This window comes from Urocitellus parryii, chromosome 15 (assembly GCF_045843805.1).
Source record: "Urocitellus parryii isolate mUroPar1 chromosome 15, mUroPar1.hap1, whole genome shotgun sequence".
NCBI lineage: Eukaryota > Metazoa > Chordata > Mammalia > Rodentia > Sciuridae > Urocitellus > Urocitellus parryii.
Genome location: NC_135545.1, coordinates 41,155,594 through 41,180,818, shown reverse-complemented (window position 1 = coordinate 41,180,818; position 25,225 = coordinate 41,155,594). Strand labels below are relative to the sequence as shown.

The 25,225-nt window shown below is 40.4% G+C and overlaps 1 protein-coding gene across 1 annotated transcript; it reads right to left on the bottom strand.

Annotated features, from left to right (window-relative positions):
* Positions 1-366: 366 nt before the first annotated feature.
* On the bottom strand, positions 367-25,054 carry LOC144250306 (uncharacterized). The gene is made up of 4 exons (XM_077792824.1): positions 24,563-25,054; positions 9,050-9,208; positions 2,023-2,121; positions 367-507 (listed from the first exon to the last, which is right to left on the bottom strand). Exons 1-4 carry the CDS (start codon positions 25,052-25,054, stop codon positions 367-369), a joined length of 891 nt encoding a protein of 296 aa, XP_077648950.1.
* Positions 25,055-25,225: the final 171 nt, after the last annotated feature.

Below are 25,225 nucleotides of genomic sequence, written 5' to 3'. Positions count from 1 at the left end.
CCACGCAGGAGCCTCCACTGGGTCCCACTTCAGGGAGGAACTTTCCTCCTAGCCAGACTTTGCCAGGCAGTCCCAGGTCTGTGGGCGCCGCTCGCTGGTGCCTTGGGGCCCCGGTAGGCAGGAACCCTGGGGCCACGCCCCTCCTCGCAGCCTCCGGGGCTGGGGGCTCCGCCGGCGCAATACCATGCACAGAACTTTCACACAAGGCAACACCAAGAGGCAGAAGTGCCTCCGACTTAGCAGTCCTGATTTTATGTTCACGTGGAGGCCGGATTGGATGACAGTGTGTGAGCTCAGGAGTAGCACGGAGGGAGTGGTTACACACAGACACAAACGGGTGGATCCGCGAAGGTGCTGGCACGACCTTCAGCTCGCTTGGGGCGTGGGTTTCTTGGCTTTAGGAAGCACGAATTTGACTTTGGCAGCCTTTTTCATGGCAGTCCTCATCTCCTTGGTGACCACCAATGCATCGATGAGGCACACGATTGCCGCTACCAGACAGAAGACCTGTTAGACACAAGACCACAGGAGGGAAGGGAAAATTGGGTTACTTTGCAGCTCAGCGCCAACCCCTCAAGGCTCTCCCAACCTCAGGGCAGGAGCTGTTGAGAGGGGTCTCCTGTAACCTCCATCCTCCCTTTCGCTGCCTGCCCTGCCTTTCTTCCAGATGGGGATGTTGGAAATGGTGATTTTGCTGCCAGAGTGTAACACTCCCGCCCCCATCCCCCCACCTTTACAACTTTCATGCCTTGAGGCATCAGGAAAGCACCAGGGAAACTCTTGCAGGGGTTGGGGGGGGGGGACTTCTGAGAAGGTCTCAGTAGAAAAAATTCTTGTTCTGTTTGCAAGAGCAAAATGGGGTGCCCAAGGGACCCAATTGGGAAGAAAAGAACCCAGGCACTAGACTGAAATCTCCTGAATGTGGTGAGGCCAAACCTCTGAGAGAAGAGTCAGACTTGAGGTTGCCCCCATGCAGAGTCTGGTGAGAAAAAGGCTTGAAACTCAGAAAAACCCACTTGCAGTGGTCATGGGATAAATGGAAGGTGAACAAGGCTGGAGCAAGGAGGAGCGTGTGTGTGTGTGTGTGTGTGTGTGTGTGTGTGTGTTGGGCTACTGATACTTAGACAACAATGGGTAGGAACCCCTGCAAGACTTAGTCGCTGAGTTAGTAGATGGGGACCAGGGCAATAGAACTGGATGTTTATTTTCATGATCACTTGATTACTTGATCCCTGGATGCTTAATGAAGTTTACTTGGTAGGTCTTGCCTCTGCTCATGTGTGAGCTCCCCAGGGTGACAGGGCCCTACTATCAGCACTGAGCTGTGGTTTCACATAATCCAGTGGTATTGACAAATTTTTTATTGATGGTGGAATAAATTAAAAGAATTTAAACTCTTTCCTTCCCCTCTGGATTAATTTCTGTCCCCATTGTTTAACTCCTTGAACCAAAGTCCCACCCACCCCCATCTTCCAAGCCTTTACGCGCCATTTCTTGTGTTCTCTCATATGATGTGGGTTTGAGTCCCAGTTTGTCCCAGTCTTGTGACCCAGGGCAAGGTATTGAACTTTGTCTGTAAAGATGAAGTCAGAACATGCCTAACCTGGTGCATGACACCCACTGGCACTTGAGCACGAGGCAGGAGTGCCTTCCTGAAGGGGCTGGGTTACTCAACTTTTGACAATGTGCTACAATCTCTCTTTTCATCTGTTTCTAAAATATAATTCTCTAACCCAGAAAAGTCAGTCTTACTTATAGGCAAAAAAAAATCTTATATAATATTTCAAAAGTAGTGTATATGATTCTCAAAAGGATTTCTGCAAATTCTTGGTGTTTTTTTTTTTGTATTTGAAAAATGCATATTAGGATTGTGATTTTCATGAGCTTAGAGTTGGTGTAACTTTATATCATCTGAAGAAGTCACTGCAGTGGGGATTTTGTTCTGTTAATTGCATAATGATAGTCTGCCAGTTTCCTTTTTTCAGAGTCTTAGAATACCCATCTCAAATGGAGTCTACTTACCCCTCCAATATAAAATAATGGCCTTCTTTCCTTTTCTTGCCCTGTCAAGATGGCAACTACTAAAAGGAATACAGTTGAAATGATACTGTTGATAAGATCCTGTAATGCAAGTTAAAAATGGTCAACTTTTTATGAAAATGGAATTTCATAAAATATTTAAATTGGTCAATTACACATCTAAGAATGATGCCTTTTATACACTTTCCCTTTGAGATTAAAAAGAACCCTCAGAGCAAAATTCTTATATTTTCTAGAGACATGAATTTATGTAATATTTTGTCTTGGATAGGGACTTTCCAGAGATGGGTTCCTTTTGGAACACCATTAAAAAATGCACCACCAACAACAACTTTTCTTAAAGTGCATAGGAAAGTGAGCATAAAAAACCTAATGGGGGCTGGGGCTGTAGCTCAGTGGCAAAGCGCTTGCCTAGCATGTGTGAGGCACTGAGTTCGATCCTCAGCACCACATAAAAATTAACAAATAAATTAAAGGCATTCTGTCCATCTACAATTATTAAAAAAAAACAAAAACTAATTGTCTGGGGCTGGGGTTGTGACTCAGTGGTAGAGCGCTCACCTAGCATGTGCAAGGCGATGGGTTTGATCCAAAGCACTACATATAAATAAATAAATAAAGTTATTGTGTCCAACCACAACTAAAAAATATATATTAAAAAAAAAACCCTAATGGTCTAGGGGCTAGCCCAAATTGACACTGCCTCAATATGATTTTCTGAAGTCTTATAATATTTTAAACTTATGCCTAGTATGCATTCTATTTATAGCACATTTGTTTTAATGTAAAAATAATATTGGAGGAGAAGTATAATTTTAGATTATCACTTTACTGACTGGATTCTACTCCTAAATCTTCAATGCTTTTTAAGTTGCGGTCACATTCATTCTCTGGGTTTACATGCTCTGAGAATGCGTGGACTCCTCTAAGGACCAGGACTGATTTTCTGGAGTGAATGGCTTTGATGTTGACTTTGCTCTTTCCTGAGAGGTGACCAGAATTGTCTGCCCCCACATCTGCAGTTTCTTTTAGTTTTTTTTTTTTTTTTTTTTGGTACCAGGGATTGAACTCAGGGGCACTCAACCACTGAGCCACATCCCCAGCCCTATTTTTTATTTTATTGAGAAACAGGGTCTCACTGAGTTGCTAGGCCTTGCTTTTGTTGAGGCTGGCTTTGACCTCCTCTCTCAGCCTCCTCAGCCACTAGGATTACAGGCCTGCACCACCATTCTGGGCTTCGAGGCTTTATTCTGGATTTCAGTATTGAGTTCTTGAACTGATAGTTCAACCTACCTCTTTGTATGCTGAAAGAAAGGGTGAGGATGAACAAACTCCAGGTGTTCTTCCTGTTGAGGTTGGTGAGCCAGGGCAGTGTGAGCAGATGTTGCACTTCCATGGCTAAGTAACACCAGCCAGTGGCACCCGTGTGTGAGTAGGGGCCAAAGCCTGGGGTGCTAGAAATCACCCGATGGCCCAGATACCTAATTTGAATATTTGAACTATTGATGGCCTGACTGGCAGTAGAGCATTCTAGTGCTCAAACAGAGACAGGAGCCCTGCCATTCGGTGTATGGGATCAGGGTGTTACGAATGAAGCTCATCAGTGTGCCAAGCATTTTCCAGTCATTTTCTCACTTAACCATCAAAAAGCAGCCTCCAAAGTCAATAATATTATGATCCCCATTTTACAGTAAACATAAAGGAGGCTTAGAGAAGATTATTAAGTTGCCTAATATTAAATAACAGAACTCAGCTTACTGTTGCCGCTGATCAGAGACCTAAACTAAAAGTGTAGTATCGTATCTAATTTTTTTTTTGATAGCAGGGATTGAACCCAGAGGAGCTTAAACACTGAGCCACATCCCCAGTCCTTTTCAATTTTTATTTTGAGACATGGTCTTGCTAAGTAGCTTAGGCCTCACTAAGTTGTTGAGGCTGGCCTCTTAATTTATAATCCTCCTGTTTCAGTCTCCCGGGTCACTGGGATTACAGGCATGTGCCACCATGACTGGTTTTAATCCGCTTTTGACATTTTCTGTGGAATGGGTCTGGAAGGTCAAAACGTATGGAACAAATAGTTGAGAGTGTTTTTGTTGTTGAACTCTTCTGGCCTGTCATTTCTTACATGTGTGACTTGGAGCAAGTTTTGTCGCCCCTCTGCCAATTTGATAATTTAATATGGGAATCATCATTGGATTGATCTGAGGATTAAATGGAATAACAAATCTGAAAACATCTGATAATAGGACTCTAGTAGGTAGTGGGAGTGCATCAGAATATGGATTCCTGACATCTGCCCCCCAAATGTGCACAGTAGTAAACTTTCTACAAACTCTAGGTGTTCTTCCTGTTGAGGTTGGTGAGCCAGGACCTCTATCATGGAACATGACTTGCCTCTGGAAAGAGCAAGTCCCGGTAGGGTTCTGCAGGCTAAGTGAGAAGTCTGCCTACAGTGGGTAGGCCTAATTGAAGCAGGCACAGAGTTGACAGTGTTGCAGAAGGCTTAGCACTTGAGGGCTGTGTTAACCAAAATGTTCAAAGATGCAAATGAGAATGCTTACAACTAAGAAGCAGAGTGTGAACTTTTAAAAATCCCAATGAACCAGCCATGGTCCAGGATCATTAAGAATTTGGATGAAAGCACATTAATAATGATATAATAGTAATATAAAATAAACCAGCCACAGACTAGGCCCAGCTAATCTTTGACTCTGTGTCCTATCTCCTCAGTAGACGACTGGACACAATAATTTGCTCTGGTCCCTGCTCACAAAGAAGTACTGTCCTGAACTGTCTCTCACAACTCTGAGTCGCCTTGTAGCTTGCTACTGTAGCTCACATTTATTGAGCACTTACTATGTGTCATGCATTGTGCCAAGTTGTCAATACGTGTTTTCATTTGATTCTCACAACAACTCTTATTATCCCCAATTTAAAGATGGGTAAGCAACTTGCCCAAGGATGGCTGAGCCAGCCAGTAGCTAGGACCCTCAGCAGTTTGACTCCAGTGCCCAAGGCCACCTTATCAACCATCTTCCTCCCTTTGCCTTAGACACAGACCACCTTATTGGCCTCATCTGGACAGACAGACAGATGTGTTCTGCCTGATGGCTGGGCTATGATTGCAGCTGGACCCAGCCACGTGCTGCAGGACTTCAGGTTTCCCTGGCTGCTGTCCTTACTCATTATCTTTTTCATTTTTTCCCAAATATCCTATTGATTCAAATAGTGTCCTCTGACTAAAATGAGAAGTAGGTTTACTACTTGACTATTATTTTCCAGATAAATCTCCCAAATCAGCCTCTGAGATATACAAAATTGCGTAAAATTGTAACTAGGAAAGAAAAAATATGCTTTAATATTGAATGCTTATTTTTAAAAATCACTGAATATCAGAAACAAATTTAAACACTTATAATTTGTTTTACAAAATGTGGAATTTGCCATAGGAATTTACAAACAATAGCAATAACTAAAGGCAACTTTTGTTGGTTTCATTTACTCCCAGAGTTCTCCAAACACATGACAGAAGCTGACCAGAAATCACCAAAATTGTTGTTTTACAATAAAGTTATTTGAAGGGACATTCTACTTTAAAATTTTTTTTTCTGTTACAGGGGATTGAACCCAGGGGCACTCTACAACCCAGCTACATTCCCAGGCTGTTTTATTTTTAATTTTGAGATAGGTTATTACTGAATTGCTGAGTGTCTCACTAAGTTACTAAGGGTAACCTTGAACTTGATCTTCCCATCTTAGCCTCCTGAGTCATGGGGATTACAGGCATATACAACCAGGCCCTGCTGAAGGGGACATTCTAAAGTGGATGCTGTTTCTTATAAATGTGAAGATGTTGCAGATAGTTTTGGAATCATCACTTCTATAGGGCTTTAATTTATGTTTATTATATTCCTTTTTAAAAAAGAATTGCTTTCTATTGGCAAAAACATCTCCTTGACTGGAACTCAGTTTTTCTGACCATCCTGGGTAATACTTTTGACAGCAGAGAAATGTTTAAAAAAGGGCTACTCAGAAGACAATACTTTTGTTGGCTATATTGGCAGATGACAAGAGACCATGATAGGTAAAGTTGATAACCCTCAAAATGATACCTCCCCATGGTGTCAGGGTCCCTGGCACAGACTTATTAAAAAATGCAGATAAACTCAGACTTAGTGTGAGATTGTCCAGAAGGTGGTCCTGGCAAATTGTAATCCCAGAGTCCACAGATCTCAGCAGACCACCTGTATCTGAATTCAGTATTGAAGCTGCCCCGCTGAGGATCTAAAGCCCTGATGTGTTAGACTTTCTGTCTTCCTGGTGGGGACCTTTATCCTCAGTCCTTTGCCAGATAAGAATGAGAACAGGGAAACAAGGAACTCTACCCTGGTGTTAGAAATCACCACTTACCCTAATCTTACCTCCTGGGAATGAAACTATTTTCCTGGGAAAGAAAGACTGAAAGGAAGTGGCAGCCACGAGTATTGGGTGACTCTTGTTGGCCGATGAGCCCGTGCAGAGCCCAGAAAACCGTTCCAGTATGAAACAGGTTGAAGGTTCTGTGGCTTCCTGTACTGATCTTGTGGCAAGATCCCAAGTGATTCCTGCAGCTTAAGGTCAACACATTTCCAAGTCTACCTACAGTCTGAAGTACCAAGTCATCACCTTCTAGCACCAACACCCCTCACTACACCAGCACTTTACCTGCTGGGCCAAGGCCTCCCTATTATTACCAAGCAGTAGCTACCTATCCCCTGAGAAATGGGTATGTACAAATATTACATCTCATGGAATCCAAAAGGGAAGATTAGAAAGGAAGAGACCGGATAGGAGAGTTTGGGTCCTTTTTTTGATGGGTCTTTAAGCACTCCCAAATCAATTAGATCACTTACCATCTAACCAACTGTGTGCTTGCTCAGTACACACAAGATTAGTTAGTGGAGCATCAGAACTGGGCCATCTTCTTGGAAAGACAGTTTCTCCACTCTGAAGCTTTTGAGAGCTCACCAGGCATATCTATATGCTATGACCCTAGCCTGTGCCTTAGAGAAGAGTAGCAGGGGCTCTGAATCAAAATCTGGACTCTCATAGCCATCTTCAAAGAAAGGAGGATTCACGTACTCTAGACAGATGAGGCAAGGGGACCTGGCTTTACTGAAGTTGATCAAAGACTGCAGTTCTATGAGAGCTGGTGTGAGCTCCCTGTGATCACTGTGAGGAGACATGACACGGTTCATCCCCAGAGACCCTACCTCTATCTGGCCTGTCTGGGATCCTTCCTGAACGTTGGCCCTGGACCCTGATGTCTCATGACCCTCTCCAGCTCTCCAAATTATTTTTAATAGGCAAGGTCTCTGTGAGTTGCCCAGGCTGGCCATGAATAGCTCTCCTGTTTTATGGCAGTAGATCTAGGCTGAGTGAATCCTTTTCTCAGTGGGCTCTGGTCCTCCTGACTACAGCTGACAGTGCAGGATAATCGATTCACCTTTGGCTCCACATTTCAAGAAAAACATGAGGAAACAGGAGAAGATACAGAGAGAGAATTTAGAGAAACTGAGGATGAGGGGAAAATACAGTCTCATGGAGTTCCTTGCCTTAAGGAGGCGTTAGGCAGGATGGAGCTAGAGAAACCATCAAGTCTGGGAAGAGTCTGGGCTTTAGAGACAGACAGCCCTGGGCTTTAAAGTGAGTTTCAATGCACCCACACGTGACCTTGGGCAACTCCATGTCTTTAATTTTCTCATCTATTAAATGGGGGTGGGGGTTGACCACATCCTCACTGGGTTGTTGTGAGAATTAAATAAGGCAATATAGGAAGAAGTATCTGGCACATGGTATGTGCTCAAAAATGGTTACTTTACCTTCCCTTCTTGACAATTTCCATGGACAGAGATTTTAGTTTCCCCACAGAAACCTCTCCATGGTTATAGCTCTCCATAACTAAGGGTCTTCCAATGTCCAAATAAAATTGCTCATATTTTGCTTTGTCTGCTTCCTGTTGCTGAGTAAGCTCAGCAGCCTTTTCAGAAAACCCCTCATGCATTTGAAGAAAATATTTGAGTTTTAGTTCAACAGCAACCAATCCTACTTTAAGGTTAGAACAATGTGCTATGAGGAAGTGAGGTGTGGGCTCTAAGCCAGGATTGTTCACTGTGCAACATGGAGTGACAAAAGCCTTCAACCACCTGATGGGTGGATTGGGTTGGTCTTCTTTTTTTGGAACCGCTCATATTGAATGTGTACTTTGTGTCAACTACTGTGCCAGCTCTACACACATTGAAATATTATAGGAACACTATGAGGTAGTTACTTTCATCACACTTTCCCTCTCTACATCTCTTAGATGGGGAAACAGAGGCTAAAGATCACATGGCTATTAAGGGGGCAAGTTTAGGAACAGGATCCACGACTACCTCTGGACATTGATCCATTGACGACACCTAGACCTGCCTCTGTCGTCTGAGACCCAACCAACTAGCTTCAGGAATTTTTCAGTCGGTAAAGAACATGAGTCTGGGAAGAACAACCAAAGGAGTGTGTGCAGAGTGAGCTTTTCTGGATAACTCCCCACTTGGCAAGTATGAACCTCTAACACCCTCAGAAAGGTTGATTCCTGTGATCTTGCAGGGTTTTCTGAAGGACTTTCTACAATTCTGCCATGTTCACAAGCAGTGGGTGAGCAATGTGTTTACCTGCTGAATGTGCTACTTAAATATTTCATTGAGGACGAGCTCCAAAGCACCATGTGTTTGGTATGTTAAAGAGATGGGTTTTATACTCTGAAAGTAGGCGTGGGTGGCGTTGGCTTTCCTGTGGCAGAGGGGTCCGAAGAACCTTTCTGCGCATTAGGCTGATTTCTCCTCTGGGACCAGGGCAACACCCTCACTGTCGTAGCTCAGCTAATGTCCTTGTCTAGAGAGAAAGCTCTGTTGTTTTTGCCTTGAGGAGGGCCTTTACTCTCGGGGCCAAGGGCAAAGCTTATGCTTGAATTATGAAAATGAACACTTACAAATAAAGGCCAATGTAAAAAGACCAGCAAGTGTTGAAGGGTTACCACATATACTAGAATGAAAACAAGGACGATGCAGGCTTCCTGAATTGTGATTGCTATATATGTCTCGTGGGCTTTGCCGGAGACAAAACAGGCGACTGCTACTATGAGGAGAATCTGAAATGAAAGAAACAGAATTTCTTTAAATGCACATGCCATTTAAAAACAACAACAATAACAACAAAATAGTCAGAATGTCAGCCTGAGGGGCTGGGGTTGTGGCTCAGTGGTAGAGCATTCTCTTAGCACATGCGAGGTCCCGGGTTCGAACCTCAGCACCACGTAAAAATAAATAAATAAAGGTATTGTGTCCAACTACAATTAAAAAATAAATATTAAAGAAAAAAATCATGCAAGTCTGATCATATGGCAATTGCCTGTATTGTTTTGCACATACATTTTTTTTTTTTGGAAAAATTCTTATATTTTTAAGAAATGAAAATAATCAAAATGAACACAAGATAGAAAGGTTAAAAAAAAGAGGTCAATTTCTTTCTCCTCCTCTACCCAACCCTAGTTTCTCTCCCTCTCTTTTTTTTGATTACTATTTTATTATTTTCCATATTTTTAAATTTGTGCATTATAGTTGTACGTCATGGTGAGATTTGTTGTTACATCCTCATACATTCACGTAACATAACAATATAACTTGGCCATTCATTCCTCAGTATTTCCCATTCCCCTCCTCTCTTCCCTCCGCCTGGTCCCTTTCCTCTACTTTTCTGGTCTCACTTCAATTTTCATGAGATCCCTCTGCCCTTTCTTTCCCGTTTTCTTCTCTAGCTTCCACATAATGAGAGAAAACATACAACCCGTGACTTTCTTTGAATTTGGCTCATTTTGCTTAATATAATGGTCTAACGTTCTATCCATTTTCCTGCAAATGACATAATTTCATTCTTCTTTATGGCTGCTAGAACTCCACTGTGTAGATATACTACATTCGTCCATTGACAGATACCTACACTGGCTCCATAGTTTGGTTATTGTGAATTGTGCTGCTTTAAACACGGGTATGCATGTATTGCCACAGTATGATGACTTTAACTTTTTAGGATAAATACCAAGGAGTAGTAAGTATTAAAGCTGGGTTACATGGTGGTTCCATTCCACATACTTTGAGGAACCTCCATACTGATCTTCATAGGAGTTGTATGATTTTATAATTCCAAAAACCGCATGAAAGTTTCCTTCTTCTCCATGTCCTCTCCACCATTTATTATTGCTGTATTCCGGTGGTTGCCATTCTAACTGGAGTGAGATGAAATCTCAGTGTAACTTTGATATGCATTGCCCTAATTGCTAATGATGTTGAACATTTTTTATATATTTGTTGGCCATTTGTATTTCTTCTTTTGAGAAGTATCTGTTTAGTTCATTTGCCCATTTATTAATTGGGTTTTTTGGAAATTTTCTTTTGGTTCTTTATATATCCTGGATATTAATTCTCTGTCAGAAGAGTAGCTAGCAAATAATTTTTCCCGTTCTATCTTCACATTCTTCATTGTTTTCTTTGCTCTGTGGAAGCTTTTAAATTGGAAGCCATCCGTTCATTAAATCTTGGCATTATTTCCTGAGCTTTGGGGGTCTTATAGAGAAGTTCTTTTCCTATGCTTGTCTGTTGAGTGTTGACCCTATGTTTTCTTCTAGGAGTTGCATTGTTTCTGGTCTGATTCCTAGATCTTTGATCTACTTCAAGCTGATTTCTACATATGGATAATGTTTTGCTGCTGTGAGCAAAAGCCCTGATGAGAACAATTCTAGAGAAGGAAAAGTTTATTTGGATCACAGTTTCAGAGGTCTTAGTCCATAGATGGCTGACTCCATAGATGGCTGACTCGATTGCCCTGGTGGAAGGGTATGAAGGGGGAAAGTAGCTCAGGACATGACCATCAGGAAGAAGAGAGAAAGGGGGTGGGGTCCACTTGCCTGGAGACAAAATACAACCCCTAAAGCCAAGCTTCCAATGACTGACCTCCTCTAGCCACCCCCTACCTGTCCATAGTTACCACCAATTAATCCCTATCAGTGGATTAATGCACTGATTAGGTTAAGTCTCTCATAACCTAATCATTTCACCTCTAAACTTTCTTGAATTGTCTCATATATGAGCTTTTGGGGGACACCTCATATTTATTGTTTTTTTGCTTCTGGGTATCAGGGATTTAACTCAGGGGCACTCAACCACCAAGCCACATCCCCAGCCCTATTTTGTATTTTATTTAGAAACAGTGTTTCACTGAGTTGCTTGGTGCTTCCCTGTTGCTGAGGCTGGCTTTGAATCTGAGATCCTCCTGCTTTAGACTTCCCAGCTGTTGGGATTACAGACATGTGTTACTGTGCCCAACTGGCACCTTATATTTAAACCATCACAGATAACCAGTTTCCCTAGCACTGTTAGTTAAAAAGTTTGTCTTTTCTCCAATGTATGTTTTTGGCAGCTTTGTTAAGGATCAGATGACCATATCTGTGTGGGTTTGTCTCCGTGTCTTCTATTCTGTAATATTGTTCTATGTGTCTGTTTTCATGATAGCACCATGCAGTTTTTGTTATTATAACTCTGGAGTATAATTTGAAGAAAGGCATTGGGATGCCTCCAGCATTCCTTTTTTTTTTTTTCCTTAGAATTGCTATTCTGGGCCTTTTATTCTTCCAAATGAATTTTAGAACTGTTTTTTCCCCCTAGTTGTAGGAATAATGTCATTGGTATTTTGATGCAATTGAATTGAATCTGTATATTGCTTTTGGTAGTATGACCATTTTAACAATATTAATTCTACCTATCCATGAACCCAGATCTTTTCATCTTCTTGTGTCTTCTTTGATTTCTTTCTTTAATGTTCTGTAGTTTTCATCAAAGAGGTCTTTCACCTTTTTGATTAGATTTATTCCTAGGTACTTTAATTGTTGGAGGCCATGGTACATGGAATTGTTTTTCTGATTTCTTTGTTCTCCATTTAGAATGATGTTGGCCTGGGGCTTAGTATAGATAGCTTTTACAATGTTGAGATATGTTATCCCTAGATTTTCTGGTGTTTTAAACATGGAGTGGTGCTGTATTTTGTTGAATGCTTTTTCTGCATCTATTGAGATGATCATATGATTCTTATCTTTAAGTCTATTGATGTGATGAATTACATTTATTGAATTCCGTATATTGAACCAACCTTGCATCCCTGAGACGAACCTCACTGATTGTGGTGCCTGATCTTTTTGATATGTTTTTGTATTTGATTTGCCAGAATTTTATTGAGAATTTTTGTATCTATGTTCATTAGAGATACTGGTCTGAAGTTTTCTTTCTTTGATGTGTCTTTGTCTGGTTTTGGAATCAGGGTGATATTGGCCCCATAGAATGAGTTTGAAAGTGTTCCCTCTTTTTCTATTTTATGAAATTATTTGAGGAGTATTGGTATTAGTTCTTCTTTGAAGGTCTTGTGTAACTCAGCTGTGTATCTATCTGGGCTTTTCTTGGTTGATAGGCTTTTGAAAGTATCTTCTATTTCATTGCATGAAATTGATCTGTTTAACTTGTGTATAATCATCCTGGTTCAGTTTGGGCAGGTCATATGACTCTAGAAATTTGTTGATGCATTTGATATTTTCTATTTTGTTGGAGTGCAAATTTTCAAAATAATTTATAATTATTTCTGAATTTCTGTAGTGTCCGTTATGATATCTCCTTTTTCCTCACAGATGTTAGTAATTTGAGTTTTCTTTCTCCTTCTCTTCATTAGCATGGCTAAGGGTTTATCAATTTTATTTATTTTTTTCAAAGAACCAACTTTTTGTTTTGTCAATTTTTTTTCAATTGTTTCTTTTGTTTCAATTTAATTGATTTCAGCTCTGATTTTAATTATTTCCTGTCTTCTACTTCTTTTGGTGTTGATTTGTTCTTTTTCTAGGACTTTGAGATGTAATATTAGGTCATTTATTTGTTGACTTTTTCTTCTTTTAAGGAATGAACTCCATGCAATGAACTTTCCTCTTAGTACTGCCTTCATAGTGTCCCAGAGATTTTGGGACATCTTGTTGATGTATGGTTCCCTTAAGCAGTATGAAATGTCCTTCTTTATTCCTTTTGATTAACTTTGGCTTGAAGTCTACTTTATTTGGTATGAGGATGGAAACCCCTGCTTGTTTCTGCTGTCCATGTGAGTGATATGTTCTTTCCCAACCTTTCACCTTCAGTCTATGGATGTCTTTTCCTATGATATGAGTCTCTTGAAGGCAGCATATTGTTGGGTCTTTTTTAATCCAATCTGCCATTCTATGTCTTTTGATTGGTGAGTTTAGGCCATTAACATTCAGGGTTATTATTGAGTCATGATTTGTTTTCCCGGACACATTTGTTTATTTTTGGTATTTAACTTGACTTGGTTTCTCCTTTGATTAGTATTTCCTTTAGTGTAATACCTCCCTTTGCTGATTTTGATTGTTGTTTTTTGTTTCCTCCTTGTGGAATATTTTGCTGAGGATGTTCTGTAATGAAGGATTTCTTGTTGTAAATTCTTTTAACTTTTGTTTATCATGGAAGGTTTTTATTTTGTCATCAAATATAAAGCTTAATTTTGCTAGATATAAGATTCTTGTTTGGCATCCATTTTCTTGTAGAACTTGGTATATGTTGTTCCAGGATCATCTTCTTCTTCTTTTTTAACCTTTATTTTATTTATTTATTTTTATGTGGTTCTGTGGATCAAACCCAGTGCCTTGCACGTGGTAGGTGAGCACTCTACCACTGAGCCACAACCCCAGCCCTGTTCCAGGATCTTCTAGCTTTCAGGGTCTGGGTTGAAAAATCTGCAGATATCCTAATTGGTTTCCCCCTATATATAATCTGATTGCTTTTTCTTGTGTCTTTTAAAATTTGCTCCTTATTCTGTGTGCTAGGCATTTTCATTATAATGTGTCTTGGTGTGGATCTGTTTGATTTTGTATATTTAGTGTCCTGTAAGCCTCTTGTATTTGATTTTCCAATTTATTCTTCATGTTTGGAAAAATTTCTGATATTATTTCATTGAATAGATTGTTCATTCCTTTGGTTTGGAATTCTATGCCTTCCCCATCCCAATAATTCTTAAGTTTGGTCTTTTTATGTTATCCCATAATGCTTGAATGTTCTGATCATGGTTTCTTACCATCTTCACTGTGTGGTCAACATTTTTTTCAAGATTATATATTTTGTTTCATTGTCTGAGGTCCTGTCTTCCAAGTGGTCTAATCTGTTGGTGATGCATTCTGTTGACATTTTAATTTGGTTTATTGTTTCTTTCATTTTAAGGATTTCTGTTTTGTTTGTTTGTTTTCAGATCCTCTATCTCCTTATTGAGGTAATCTTTTGCTTCCTGTATTTGCTTATGTAGCTCTTTACTGAAATAATCTTTTGCTGCCTGTATTATTTCTCTTATAGCACACTTTAATTTAGAGAACATAATTATGTACATTCTGAACTCCTTCTCTGTCATTTCTTCTGTTATGCTGGCCATGGATTCTAATAATGTATTATCTTGGTTTGTTTGAGGGGCACTTTCTTCCCTTGTTTTTTCATGTTATTTGTGTGTCTTCCCTTCTAGCACTGCAGATCTGAGGCCTTACCGTTTTTACCCTGTGGGCTTAAAGTGTCTCTGCAGGTTTCCAAAACTTCTCCTTTTATGGGGAGAACAATGTGAACAGATCTCAATACAAACAATATACAACCTTAAACCAAATAGATGCTATTTTAAGATGTTTACGGTTTTATCTCAATATACAGAAATGGTAAGTTCAATTATTAACTACAATATAAACAGTAGGTTTGCAAAAGGGTCTATAGTTTCTAATGGGGGACAAAGAACCCGGGGTGGGGTGTAGGATGAGATGTTGAGGGGGTAGGAGGTGAGGATATAGAGTTATTAGATCTTAGAACGTGTGATAGAAGAATTTAAAAAGTTGGTTAGTAGCAGGAGAAGAGAGAGAAAGTGATTTTGGGGAATACAAGTAAGTGGGAAGACAGTAGAGTACAACAAACAAACAAATATAAATATTAAGAAAAATAAAAAATGTAAAAATAGGAGATAAAAGAATATAGAACACCAGTGTAATATGCTATTCAAACATCCCAGTCCTCAGTAGCCTAATTCATGAAAAATACTTGGTTTCACAAATGTTGGGGGAGTGAGGATGGGATGAGAGAGAGAGAGAGAGAGAGAGAGAGAGAGAGAGAGAGAGAGAGAGAGAACTTTCCAAGGAAAATACAAGGATTGTTTTTCTTGGAGATCAGAATCTTTCCAGCTTCCCTTGTTATCCAATAGGTGGGGTTGTCTGTGGTTTGCTGGTATCTCCACCCTCAGGATAGTGAGGGTTATTAGAGTGGGAGGGTTGGTCTTAGGTGCAGGGCTCCTGGAGATGGGGTATAATACTTGCTGGTCCCTGATGGGAGACTGCACTCAAGGATCTCCTTTGGGGCCCACTTGTGTGATATGGGTGCCTGGTCTTATTTCCTTATATTGCCTGTAGACTTCACAATTCCTGGTCTCTAATTTAGTCTCTAAACTGTGTCTCACTCACCCCTTCCCTTTCTACTTCCTAGTCAGGAACCTTTCTCTCCAGAGTTTTGTGGGCTGCACTCTGGGGGCTGCACACCTGTCATGGAAAGCTGTTTTATATTGGGTAGTTCAGTACCCGGTTTTGTGACCTGGTTTTGCAAGCTACAGATTGGCCACATAGCTGCAGGCACTGTGCTGGGTTAGTGGCTGCCAGGGAGTGGGGGGAGTTTGGGACATTTGGTACCCTGATAGTGTTTCTAAGCCTTGGCTGGTGTTCCAAGTTGGGAGTTGCCCCAACTAAAAATGGCGATAAAGGTGTCCCAAGATGGAGACAGCTACTTTCAGCAATGGGGTGCCATGTGTGGTGGGGTTTGGTGGTGGCATTGAGCAGTGTGTTCAGAGATGTAGCTCTATGGCATTCAGTATTGTGGCTGGCATCTGTCACCTGCCCCAGTGCAATGTCCCCAGGTGCAGGCTACCATGTGTAGGGGACTGTGGGGGTGGTTGCAATGCCCCAAGATGGAGGTGACTGGAGGAGCCCCACGTTGGTAGATGGAGGTCCACATGGGAGTGGTGTCTGGAATTCCTGCATGAGTACTAACGCTGGGGTCCTACTTAGACACCTGAAGGACCTGCGTGGACGAGTGGTCGGGAGTCCTGTGCTGACACTGAGGCAGCTGTCAGGGGTCCCCTAATAACTCACAGAGATACAGTATTCCCACTACTTGAATCCCAGGTCCCGGAGACACAGATTGCAGCCTCCCTCTAGCCTGCCATCTTGGATTCCCCCACAATTTGCTAATATTTTATTAAGGATGCTTGCATCTAAGTTCATCAGGGATATTGTTCTGTAGTATTCTTTCCTTGATGTGTCCTTATCTGGTTTTGGCTTGAGTGTGATATTGGCTTCATAGAATAAATTTGAAAGTGTTCCATTCCTTTCTATTTCATGGAATCATTTGAGGAGCACTGGCATTAATTAGTTCTTCTATAAAGGTCTGGTAGAATTCAGATGAGAATCCAGCTGAATTCTTGGGCTTTTCTTTGGTCCTGGGCTTTTCTTTGTTGAAAGACTTTCTATTACTGCTTCTCTGTCATTGCCAATTGCCATTGGTCTGCTCAGGTTTTCTATGTCCTCTTGATTTAATTTGGGTAGGTTGTATATGTCTAAAAAGGGTATCCATTTCTTCTAGGTTTTCCAATTTATTGGTGTATAAGTTTTCAAAATAGTTCCTAATAATCCTCTGGATTTCTGTGATGTCTGTGGTGGTTCCTCCTTTTTCATTTCTAATTTTATTGAGTCTTCTTTTTCTTTTGGTTAATTTGGTTAAGGTTTTATTAATCTCATTTATCTTTTCTTTTTTTTTCTTTTTTTTTTTTAAAGAGAGAGAGAGAGAGGAGAGAGAGAGAGAGAATTTTAATATTTATTTTTTAGTTCTCGGCGGACACAACATCTTTGTTGGTATGTGGTGCTGAGGATCGAACCCGGGCCGCACGCATGCCAGGCGAGCACGCTACCGCTTGAGCCACATCCCCAGCCCTCATTTATCTTTTGAAAGAACAAACCCTTTCATTTTGTTGATTTTTTTATTCTCAATTTCATTAATTTTGGCTCTGATTTTATTCTCTTCCTCCTACTGGTTTTGGAATTGGTTTATTCTTATTTTTCATGGGCCTTGAGATGCATCATTAGTTTGTTTATTTGGAATCTTTCTGATTTTCTTATGTAAACACTCATAGCAATAAACTTTCCTTTAAAAACCACCTTTATAGTGTCCCACAGGTTCCAGTTTGTTGTGTCACTATTCTTGTTCCATTCTAAGAACTTTTACATTTCTTCCCTAATTTCTTCTATCACTTGTTCATCATTCAAAGTGAATTTTCAATCTCCATGTGTTTATGTAGTTTTTGTAGGGATTTTTTTGTGTTGGTTTCTAATTTCATTCTATTATGATTCAATAAGATGCAAGGAATTATGTCTACTTGTATTTGCTAAGAGTTTCTTTGTGACCTAAAATATGATCTATTTTGGGGAAGGCTCCATGGAGCACTGAGAAGAAAGTGTATTTAGATGTTTGATAAAATATTCTATCCATATCTGTTAAGTCCATTTGATTTACAATATTTTTCAGGTCCAAAGAGGCTTTACTAAGTTTATGTTTAGATGACCTATCAGTGAGAAAGTTGTGTTGAAATCACCTATTATCATTGTAGTAGTGGGGTTTAGCTGAGTCTTTGAATAGTGTCTTTTTTTATATAATTAGGTTTACCAACATTTGGGGCATAATTATTTACTAGCATTATATTTTCTTGTTAGATTATTCCCTTTTCCCATATAAAGTTACCTTCTTTGTCTCTTACTGATTAATTTTGGCTTATGTCTGCTTTGTTGAATACAGAGTAGCTACTTTGCATAATATATTAATTTCTATCCTTTAACTTTTGACCTATGGCTGTCTTTGCCTGTAAAGTGTGTCTCTTGCAAATATGATAGTTAGATTTTGTTTTTCCAATCATTCTGCCAGTCTATGTCTTCTAACTGGTAAGTTGAGACCATTTACGTTCATGTTATTATAGAGAAGTGTTTATTAGTTCCTGCTAATATTTGATTTCTTTCTAATGTTTAATGTGGTCCTGTTTCTCATTTGCTTAATTACCCTTAAAATGAGATTTGTTCATTTACGAGCTCTGGAGCTTGTTTTTGAATTCTTCTCTGTGAAATATTTCTTTAAGCATTTTCTGCAGTGCTGACTCAGTCAATATGCATTCATTTTGTTTCTGCTTATCTAGGAAGGTTTTTTTTTTATTTTTTCACCTTTGATTCTGGAAGGTAGCTCTGTTAGATACACTAATCTTGGCTGACTGCTATTTTCTTTTTGTAATTCTGATTGACTTGTTTAAATTTGACCTGTGACATTTTTCTCTCAAGGCGCTTTTGAAATTCTATCTTTGTTTGGTATGTTAACCATTTTAATTATAATGTGTTGTGGAGTGATTCATTTTTGATCTTGTCTATTTGGGGTTCCTGTATCTGGATGTCCATCCTTTTCTCAAGTTTTGGAAAACTTTCTGTTTTTATTTCCCTGAGGAGGTTACCCATTCCATTAACCTGCATCTTACAACCCTCTTCAACTCCAGTGATTCTTATATTTGGTCTCTTAAGTTGTTCTGAAGTTCTTGTATAATCTAGTCATGGTTATTTATTTTCTTTAATACTGTCTGAATGTTCAAGGCCAGCCATCTTTGTCTTCTAGGTCTGAGATTCTTCAGAATGATCTATTCTCTGAGAGAGACTTTTAACTGCTTTGTATTCATTTCTTTATTGAATCTCTCATTGAAGACCTCTATTGAATTCCTTATTTTTCTGTGTTCTCTTGGAATTCATTGATCATTTTTATAATCACTTTTGAATTCTTTAGCTGATATTTCATCCATTCAAACTATTTGAAGTAGCTGATAAATTACAAACTTAGGGTGGTGTCATGCTGCCTTGTTTTTTCATATTTTTTTGTATTCCTGTGTTGGGTTTATGCATCTGTTGGGATGGATTTTTCTTCCACTCGTTGTGTGGATCTTTTTAGGGCACATCTTTCTTTTGCCAAAGTGTCCTAGAGTGGTCTAGGTTGAAACATTTCATAGGTGTGGTATTCACAGTCTTTGTGTTAATTTTCTCTGTGTTTTTTTTCCCCCTGTGGGAGTAGATATCCATGTGTGGGACCTGAGGCCATTCCTACTTGGGTCTGAGTCACTAGGGGATTTTATTTCTTCAATTTCTTGTATTGAAGTATAGCTGAAGTTTGAGAGTGGTTAATTTGTATGTGGAGCAAGGTGCATTGTCTTTTGGCTGGGTTTAGTTTAGCAGGAGAGTTTCTACCCTGAGAATGGGTAGTTTCCCTGTAAATTACCAACACCTCACAGAAAAGGGGGAAACAAACAATAGTAACAATGGATGCAAACAGTATACAACATCAAAATAAATATCTGGTATGCACTATGACATTCACAACACTAATTGCCACAAAACCAGGAATGGTGGTGTCAGCAATTGTCAATAGCAAACACAAATATGGTGAACTAGATCTGGCATTAAAGTAAACAACAGGTGTCATCTCTGTCATGCACAATGCTAGTAACTGCAAAAATATGAGTGGTGGGGATGTAAGTTACATAAACCAAATCGTTCTAAAGGATGGTAAAAATTCAGTTAAGAGAAAAGAATATGTGGTAGGGCTTATAAGGAAGTTTAGAATGTTCATAATATGAAGAGTGAGAATGCAGAAGAGATGCTAAAAGGGTTGGCTTTAAAAAAAGAGGATAAAAACAGGAAAAGCAAAGGGAGAGAGAAAGAGAGAACAAGACAATTTGGTTGTTAGTGGAAGAAGGAGAGAAAGAGAAACAAAGAGAAACAAAAACAAGATCAACAAATCAAAACCCTAACCCTCAAAAGACAAGGAAAAATAACTCTCATAAAAAAATGATAAGAAGGAGAAAAAAGAAATATGTATGTGTATCTACGAACTAATCAGTGTGGCAAGAACACTAAAAATAAATATTGATGACCATTAATGAAAAATGAAAGAATTCTTCATTGAGGTTGTCAAAACAGTAGACAAGGATGGATGGTTGCTGCTTATGACCTATTATCCTTCTTTCCATTTCTTCTTGCACTATGGGGGGAAAGAGAGACAGAGACAGAGACATGCAAGGGCTAGAGTTTAACCCCTTCCTCTTTTTGTGTTGCTTGCTCATCGAGCTGCCAGGTGGAGTGGCCTAAAACCTAAGTTGATTGAAACAGCTCTCAGCTTCCCTTCTCACTAGCATAAGGCGGGATGGTTTGGGAAATACTGCTGATTGCAGTTTTGTCTGGACATATCAGCTCAATTCACTCCTAGGGAGAGGCTGCAGCTGAGTTCTGTGAGGGGGGGTTCCAGGACTGGGACTTAGGCCTGACCAGGACTTAGGGGCTTTGGTGGGTGTTATCTGCTCTGGAGAAATTCCATCAACACACCTCTAGGGCCTGGAAGATGCTGATCTCTGCTGGGAGTGTGAGGCTCAGGAGCCTCCAAAGAATTCTCCTCAGGGCAGGAAGCAGTCTTCCACAGCTCTCATACACTCTGCTGCTCACAAATATGGCCTTCCTAGGCTCAGTCCCTGTGTATTTAGTTTCCTGACCTTCTTCAGCTGGTCACGTGGGCCTCCAGATTCAAAGGGAAAGCGAGTTGGCGTTGACTTCATTTTTCTGACCTGAATCCCCAGGTGCAATCTTCTCTGTGCCCTGTTTCACTCACATTCTGGTAAATATACCCTAGGCCATGCATTAGGCACTTGCTGGGGCAATAGGGCAATGTTTGCCCTGATCATTCTTCCAGCAGCAGCTGCTGCAATGTGGTCGCCTCCAGATGGCTCCTGCCTCAGCTCTCTGCACCCCGTTGAGAAATAAAGAATTTCCAAACACCAGTTAGCTGTGCATCCTTTGAAACAGTAAAGTTCAGGCTGCTTTTCTGATCTATAGATGTTTTCCGTGCCAATTTTATCCGCTGTTTCTGTGCTATTCCTTCCCTCTTTGGTGAACCAGTATTGCTGCTGCTGCTGCAACTGACTTGGCTTCAAAGTACTGTTTATTGCTCTTTGTTCAAGGCATGCAAATTTCTTAAGTCTATAACAGACTCTGATTGTCTGTGGGGAGCTGTTCTGAATGACCAGGGATTCCAGTCCTGAAGCAGGAGGCTCTGACCAATCACTATATTTCGTGGTGACATGGGCGTTGTCCCAGCTCGGATAGCAAAGTGTGGCTCCAGGTGCAGGCATCACCTGTGTGTGGAGGGGTTGAGCTACACTCACCTATTCCCCTGTAATCCTACCCCTTGCCTCATTTGAATGACTCCTTCCCAATAAAAGGGTTCAGCACGTACTCCTCTTTCTCTTTTCACAGACCCTAAGGTCAGAGGAGATGTCACAAGACCCAAAGAAAAAGGTATTTCTCTGCTTCTGTGTGATTATTTTGTGCCAGCCCATTTCACGTGGAGTGACCTTGAGTGTTTAGTCGTGGGACGTGACAATTGTCTAATATCGAATTTGAGGGAATTCCCTCTTCCACCCACCTTGCTGAGAAGCAATATTCCTACTGCTTGAATCTCAAGCCCTGGACCAACTGGAATTACAACTTTCTTCTAATCCACCATCTTGAATGTTTCCTGGTCTCTCTCCTTAAAATTAATCACTATTGCCAGGTTTATATTTCTAGAAAGAAGTCTGTACGTATACTGGTAAAGTGAAGTAAATATGTATGATTTTGATAGAGTGAGGTAGAGCCTTATTTTTTTTTCCTTTCCAAACAACTATTGATCATCTCAACATCACGGACTAGGAAATGCCAATGTTTTTCCAATGGATCTGAAGTCCAATCTTTGTCATATGCTAAGTTCTCAGATATACCTGAATCTGAATGTTCTCATTAAATCGCCAACTCCTTTGAGTACTTTTGAAAAATCAGAAAGTTCACCCTATGCTGTGTGGCCGAGTCTTCCTCCTGTTTTTCATTTTCGGACTGTTTATTCCCATTTTTATCTTGGTCAAGTTCCCCAAACTAAGCCTGCTGGTCTTTTGATTGGGATTTCACATTCCTTCTAACTTAGAAATATTCCAAAATTCAGTCTTCCTAATCAAGAACCAAGTATGGGTCTGGCATGGCAGTGCGTGCCTATAATCCCAGTGATTCCAGAGGATTACAAACTGGAGATTAGCCTCAGCAATTTAGTAAGACCCTGATTAAAATAAAAGATCAAAAGTCCTGAGGATAGGGGCTGGGGATATAGCTCAGTTAGTAGAATGCTTGCCTTACATGCACAAGGTCCTGGGTTTAATCCCCAGCACCACAAAAATAAGTAAGTAAGTAAATAAATAAATAAAAATAAAACCTGAATTAAAAAAAAAAAGGCTGGGGATAGACTGGTAGCTCAGTACTGAAGCACTTGCCTATCACATGTAAGGCACTGGTTTGACCCTCAGCACCACATAAAAATAAATAAAATAAAGGTATTGTGTCCATCTACAACTAAAAAAGAATATTAAAATGAAAAGTCTTTCCCTTTATTTTAGTGTTTCTTTTTTTTCCTCTCAGTAGTCTTAACATTTTCTTTGTGTAGGTATTTCATATTTATTTAATTTGCTTGTAGGTATTTGATCCTTTTGATTATTGTTGTGAAAAGAAATATTTTCTATATTTTAGGTGGTTATTTGCAGAAAAGCTTTTATTTTATTCATTAACTCAGTTGTCACCTAAATTATGACATTCTAAAATTGATTTGGGGTTTTTCAGATTTACAATCATATCAACTGAAAGAAATGATATATTTTGCTGCTTCTTCTCAAATGTTCTTACTTATTTCTTTTTTCTCAATTGTGATGATTAGTGATTCCAGAGAAAATATTGAATAATATTGTTGCTAGTAGGTGTCCTTTTCTTCCTCATTTTAATAGGAATACTTCTGCTGTTTAATTAAAGATGATACTGACTTTTGGGTTGAAATGCTTATTTTTACAAGGTTGATGAAATACCTATGTCTCCCTGCTTTACTGGCTTCTTTTTTCCTCATCCTCCTTTGTGGCAACCAGAAAGGAATATTAAATTTTGTCATGTGTTCCGAACCCTATTTTTTATCTAATATCATAATTTTATCTCATATTACTTGTAACATGGTGGATTATGTTAATAGATTCCTAATATTGAATCATGTTAATGTTTCTTCCGGTGATATGTTTTTTAATACTGATTAACATTTTCTGCTAATTATTATTATTATTACTATTACTATTATTGGTCTTCCTGGGGATCTAACCCAGCACTATGTCTGTAAGCAAGCACTCTACCACTGACCCACATCTCCAGCCCATTTATATTATTGTTTTGCTTTGGAACAAGTGAGATCTTTGTTTTATTTTTCTAAACTTGATCAGGTTTTGACATCAGTGTTCAATTGACTTGGTAAAAACATTTCAGAAGTGTTTCTTCTTTCTCTAACCTTTGAAGAAGTTTGAGTAGTATCAGAATTATAGTCTATGAAAATCTGAAAGATTACCTGTGAACATATCTGGGCCTGGTTCATTTTGGAAGGTACTACTTTGATAAGGTTCTTATTTTCTTCTGTTTATATTTGTTTAGATTTTTATCTATTCTGGGATCAGTCTGAGTAATTTACATTTTCATAGCAAATCAACCATTTCATCCAATTATTCACATCCATTGGCTTTGTAATCTCCTATAGATCCTTTCACTTTCATCAGTGTTTGTGATGATTTTCTTTCTGCTTTCTAACTTTATATATTCTGTCTTCCCCAGTTTTTTTTTTTTTTTGGGGGGGGGGAGAGGGGATGGTGGTACCGGGGATTGAACTCAGGCGCACTCAACCACTGAGCTACATCCTCAGCCCTATTTCGTATTTTATTTAGAGACAGGGTCTCACTGAGTTGATTAGCTCTTTGGTTTTTCTGAGGCTGTCTTTGAACTTGTGATCCTCCTGCCTCAGCCTCCTGAGCCATTGGGATTACAGGCATGCGCCACCGCACCTGCTTCTTGCTCAGTTTTTAATGGATTATATTGGTCAGAGTTCTATCAGTAGTTCTTTCAAATGACAATGCTTACATTAATCAAACCTATTATTTATGTTTGCTAACTTACAAATTTTCTATTATCTTCATTGCTTCTCTAATTTCAGTTGTGAGGGGAAGGCTCAGATATATAAAAGACACGGGCAGGAGGTAGGGGGCAAATTTAGTCGTAAGTGTTAAGTGTGGAAGGGGCAAGAAGTGGGGAGGAAAGGTAAGGTGATACAAGAGAGTGGCAGAGGGGATATGGACGCTTTCCCGAGGGGGCACCCCTGGACATCACTCCCTGAGGCCTCGCGGCCTGCATCCCGCCCCGCCAGGTCATCAGCTCTCGGCTCACCAGTCTCAGGATCTTCAACAATCCAGTAGGCGAGAAGCAAAAATACTTGGCGCTGTCCCTGAATGTCTCCGGGACTTTAGCTCGGCCCTCTGCACGCTTCTGAACAGCTACCATCGCCCTTCTGGACACAGGGGGTTTACCAGGACTCTTTGGGGGGGCTTGTGGTGTCCGAGGGTGTTCTGTAGGTTTGCGGCGATCTTCAGGCGCCCTGTGCGCTTGACCCTGAGCAGGGTACGGTGGCTCTGCACGTCCAGACGGAGCAGAGGTTCTGGCTCTTTTAGTGCGCTTGGATGCAGGGTATTTGGACGCAGGGCGCTTGGCCACCTCGGGCTTGGACTCAGGAGGCTTGGATACCGATGCAGAAGGCTGGATTGTAGAAGGCTGGTCTGCAGAAGGCTGGTCTGCAGAGGGTGCTGGAACGGGTGGTTGTGGGGACCCCGGGGCCGCTGCAGGTTCTGCAGGCTCCTCCTGTTTGGGGTCCTGGGGATCCATGATGGGCCCTCAGGCTTGGCCTTGTCAGGCTAGCCCTGTGACTTCAGGCCAGCACTGACCCCACAGCTTTCTCTGGGAGCCAGCGTCGCAACCCAACGGCTGCTGAACACCTACTCCTCGCGTGCACCCGGCTCTTGCCGCGAGCACCACCAAGCTGAGTCTGTCTGCCAC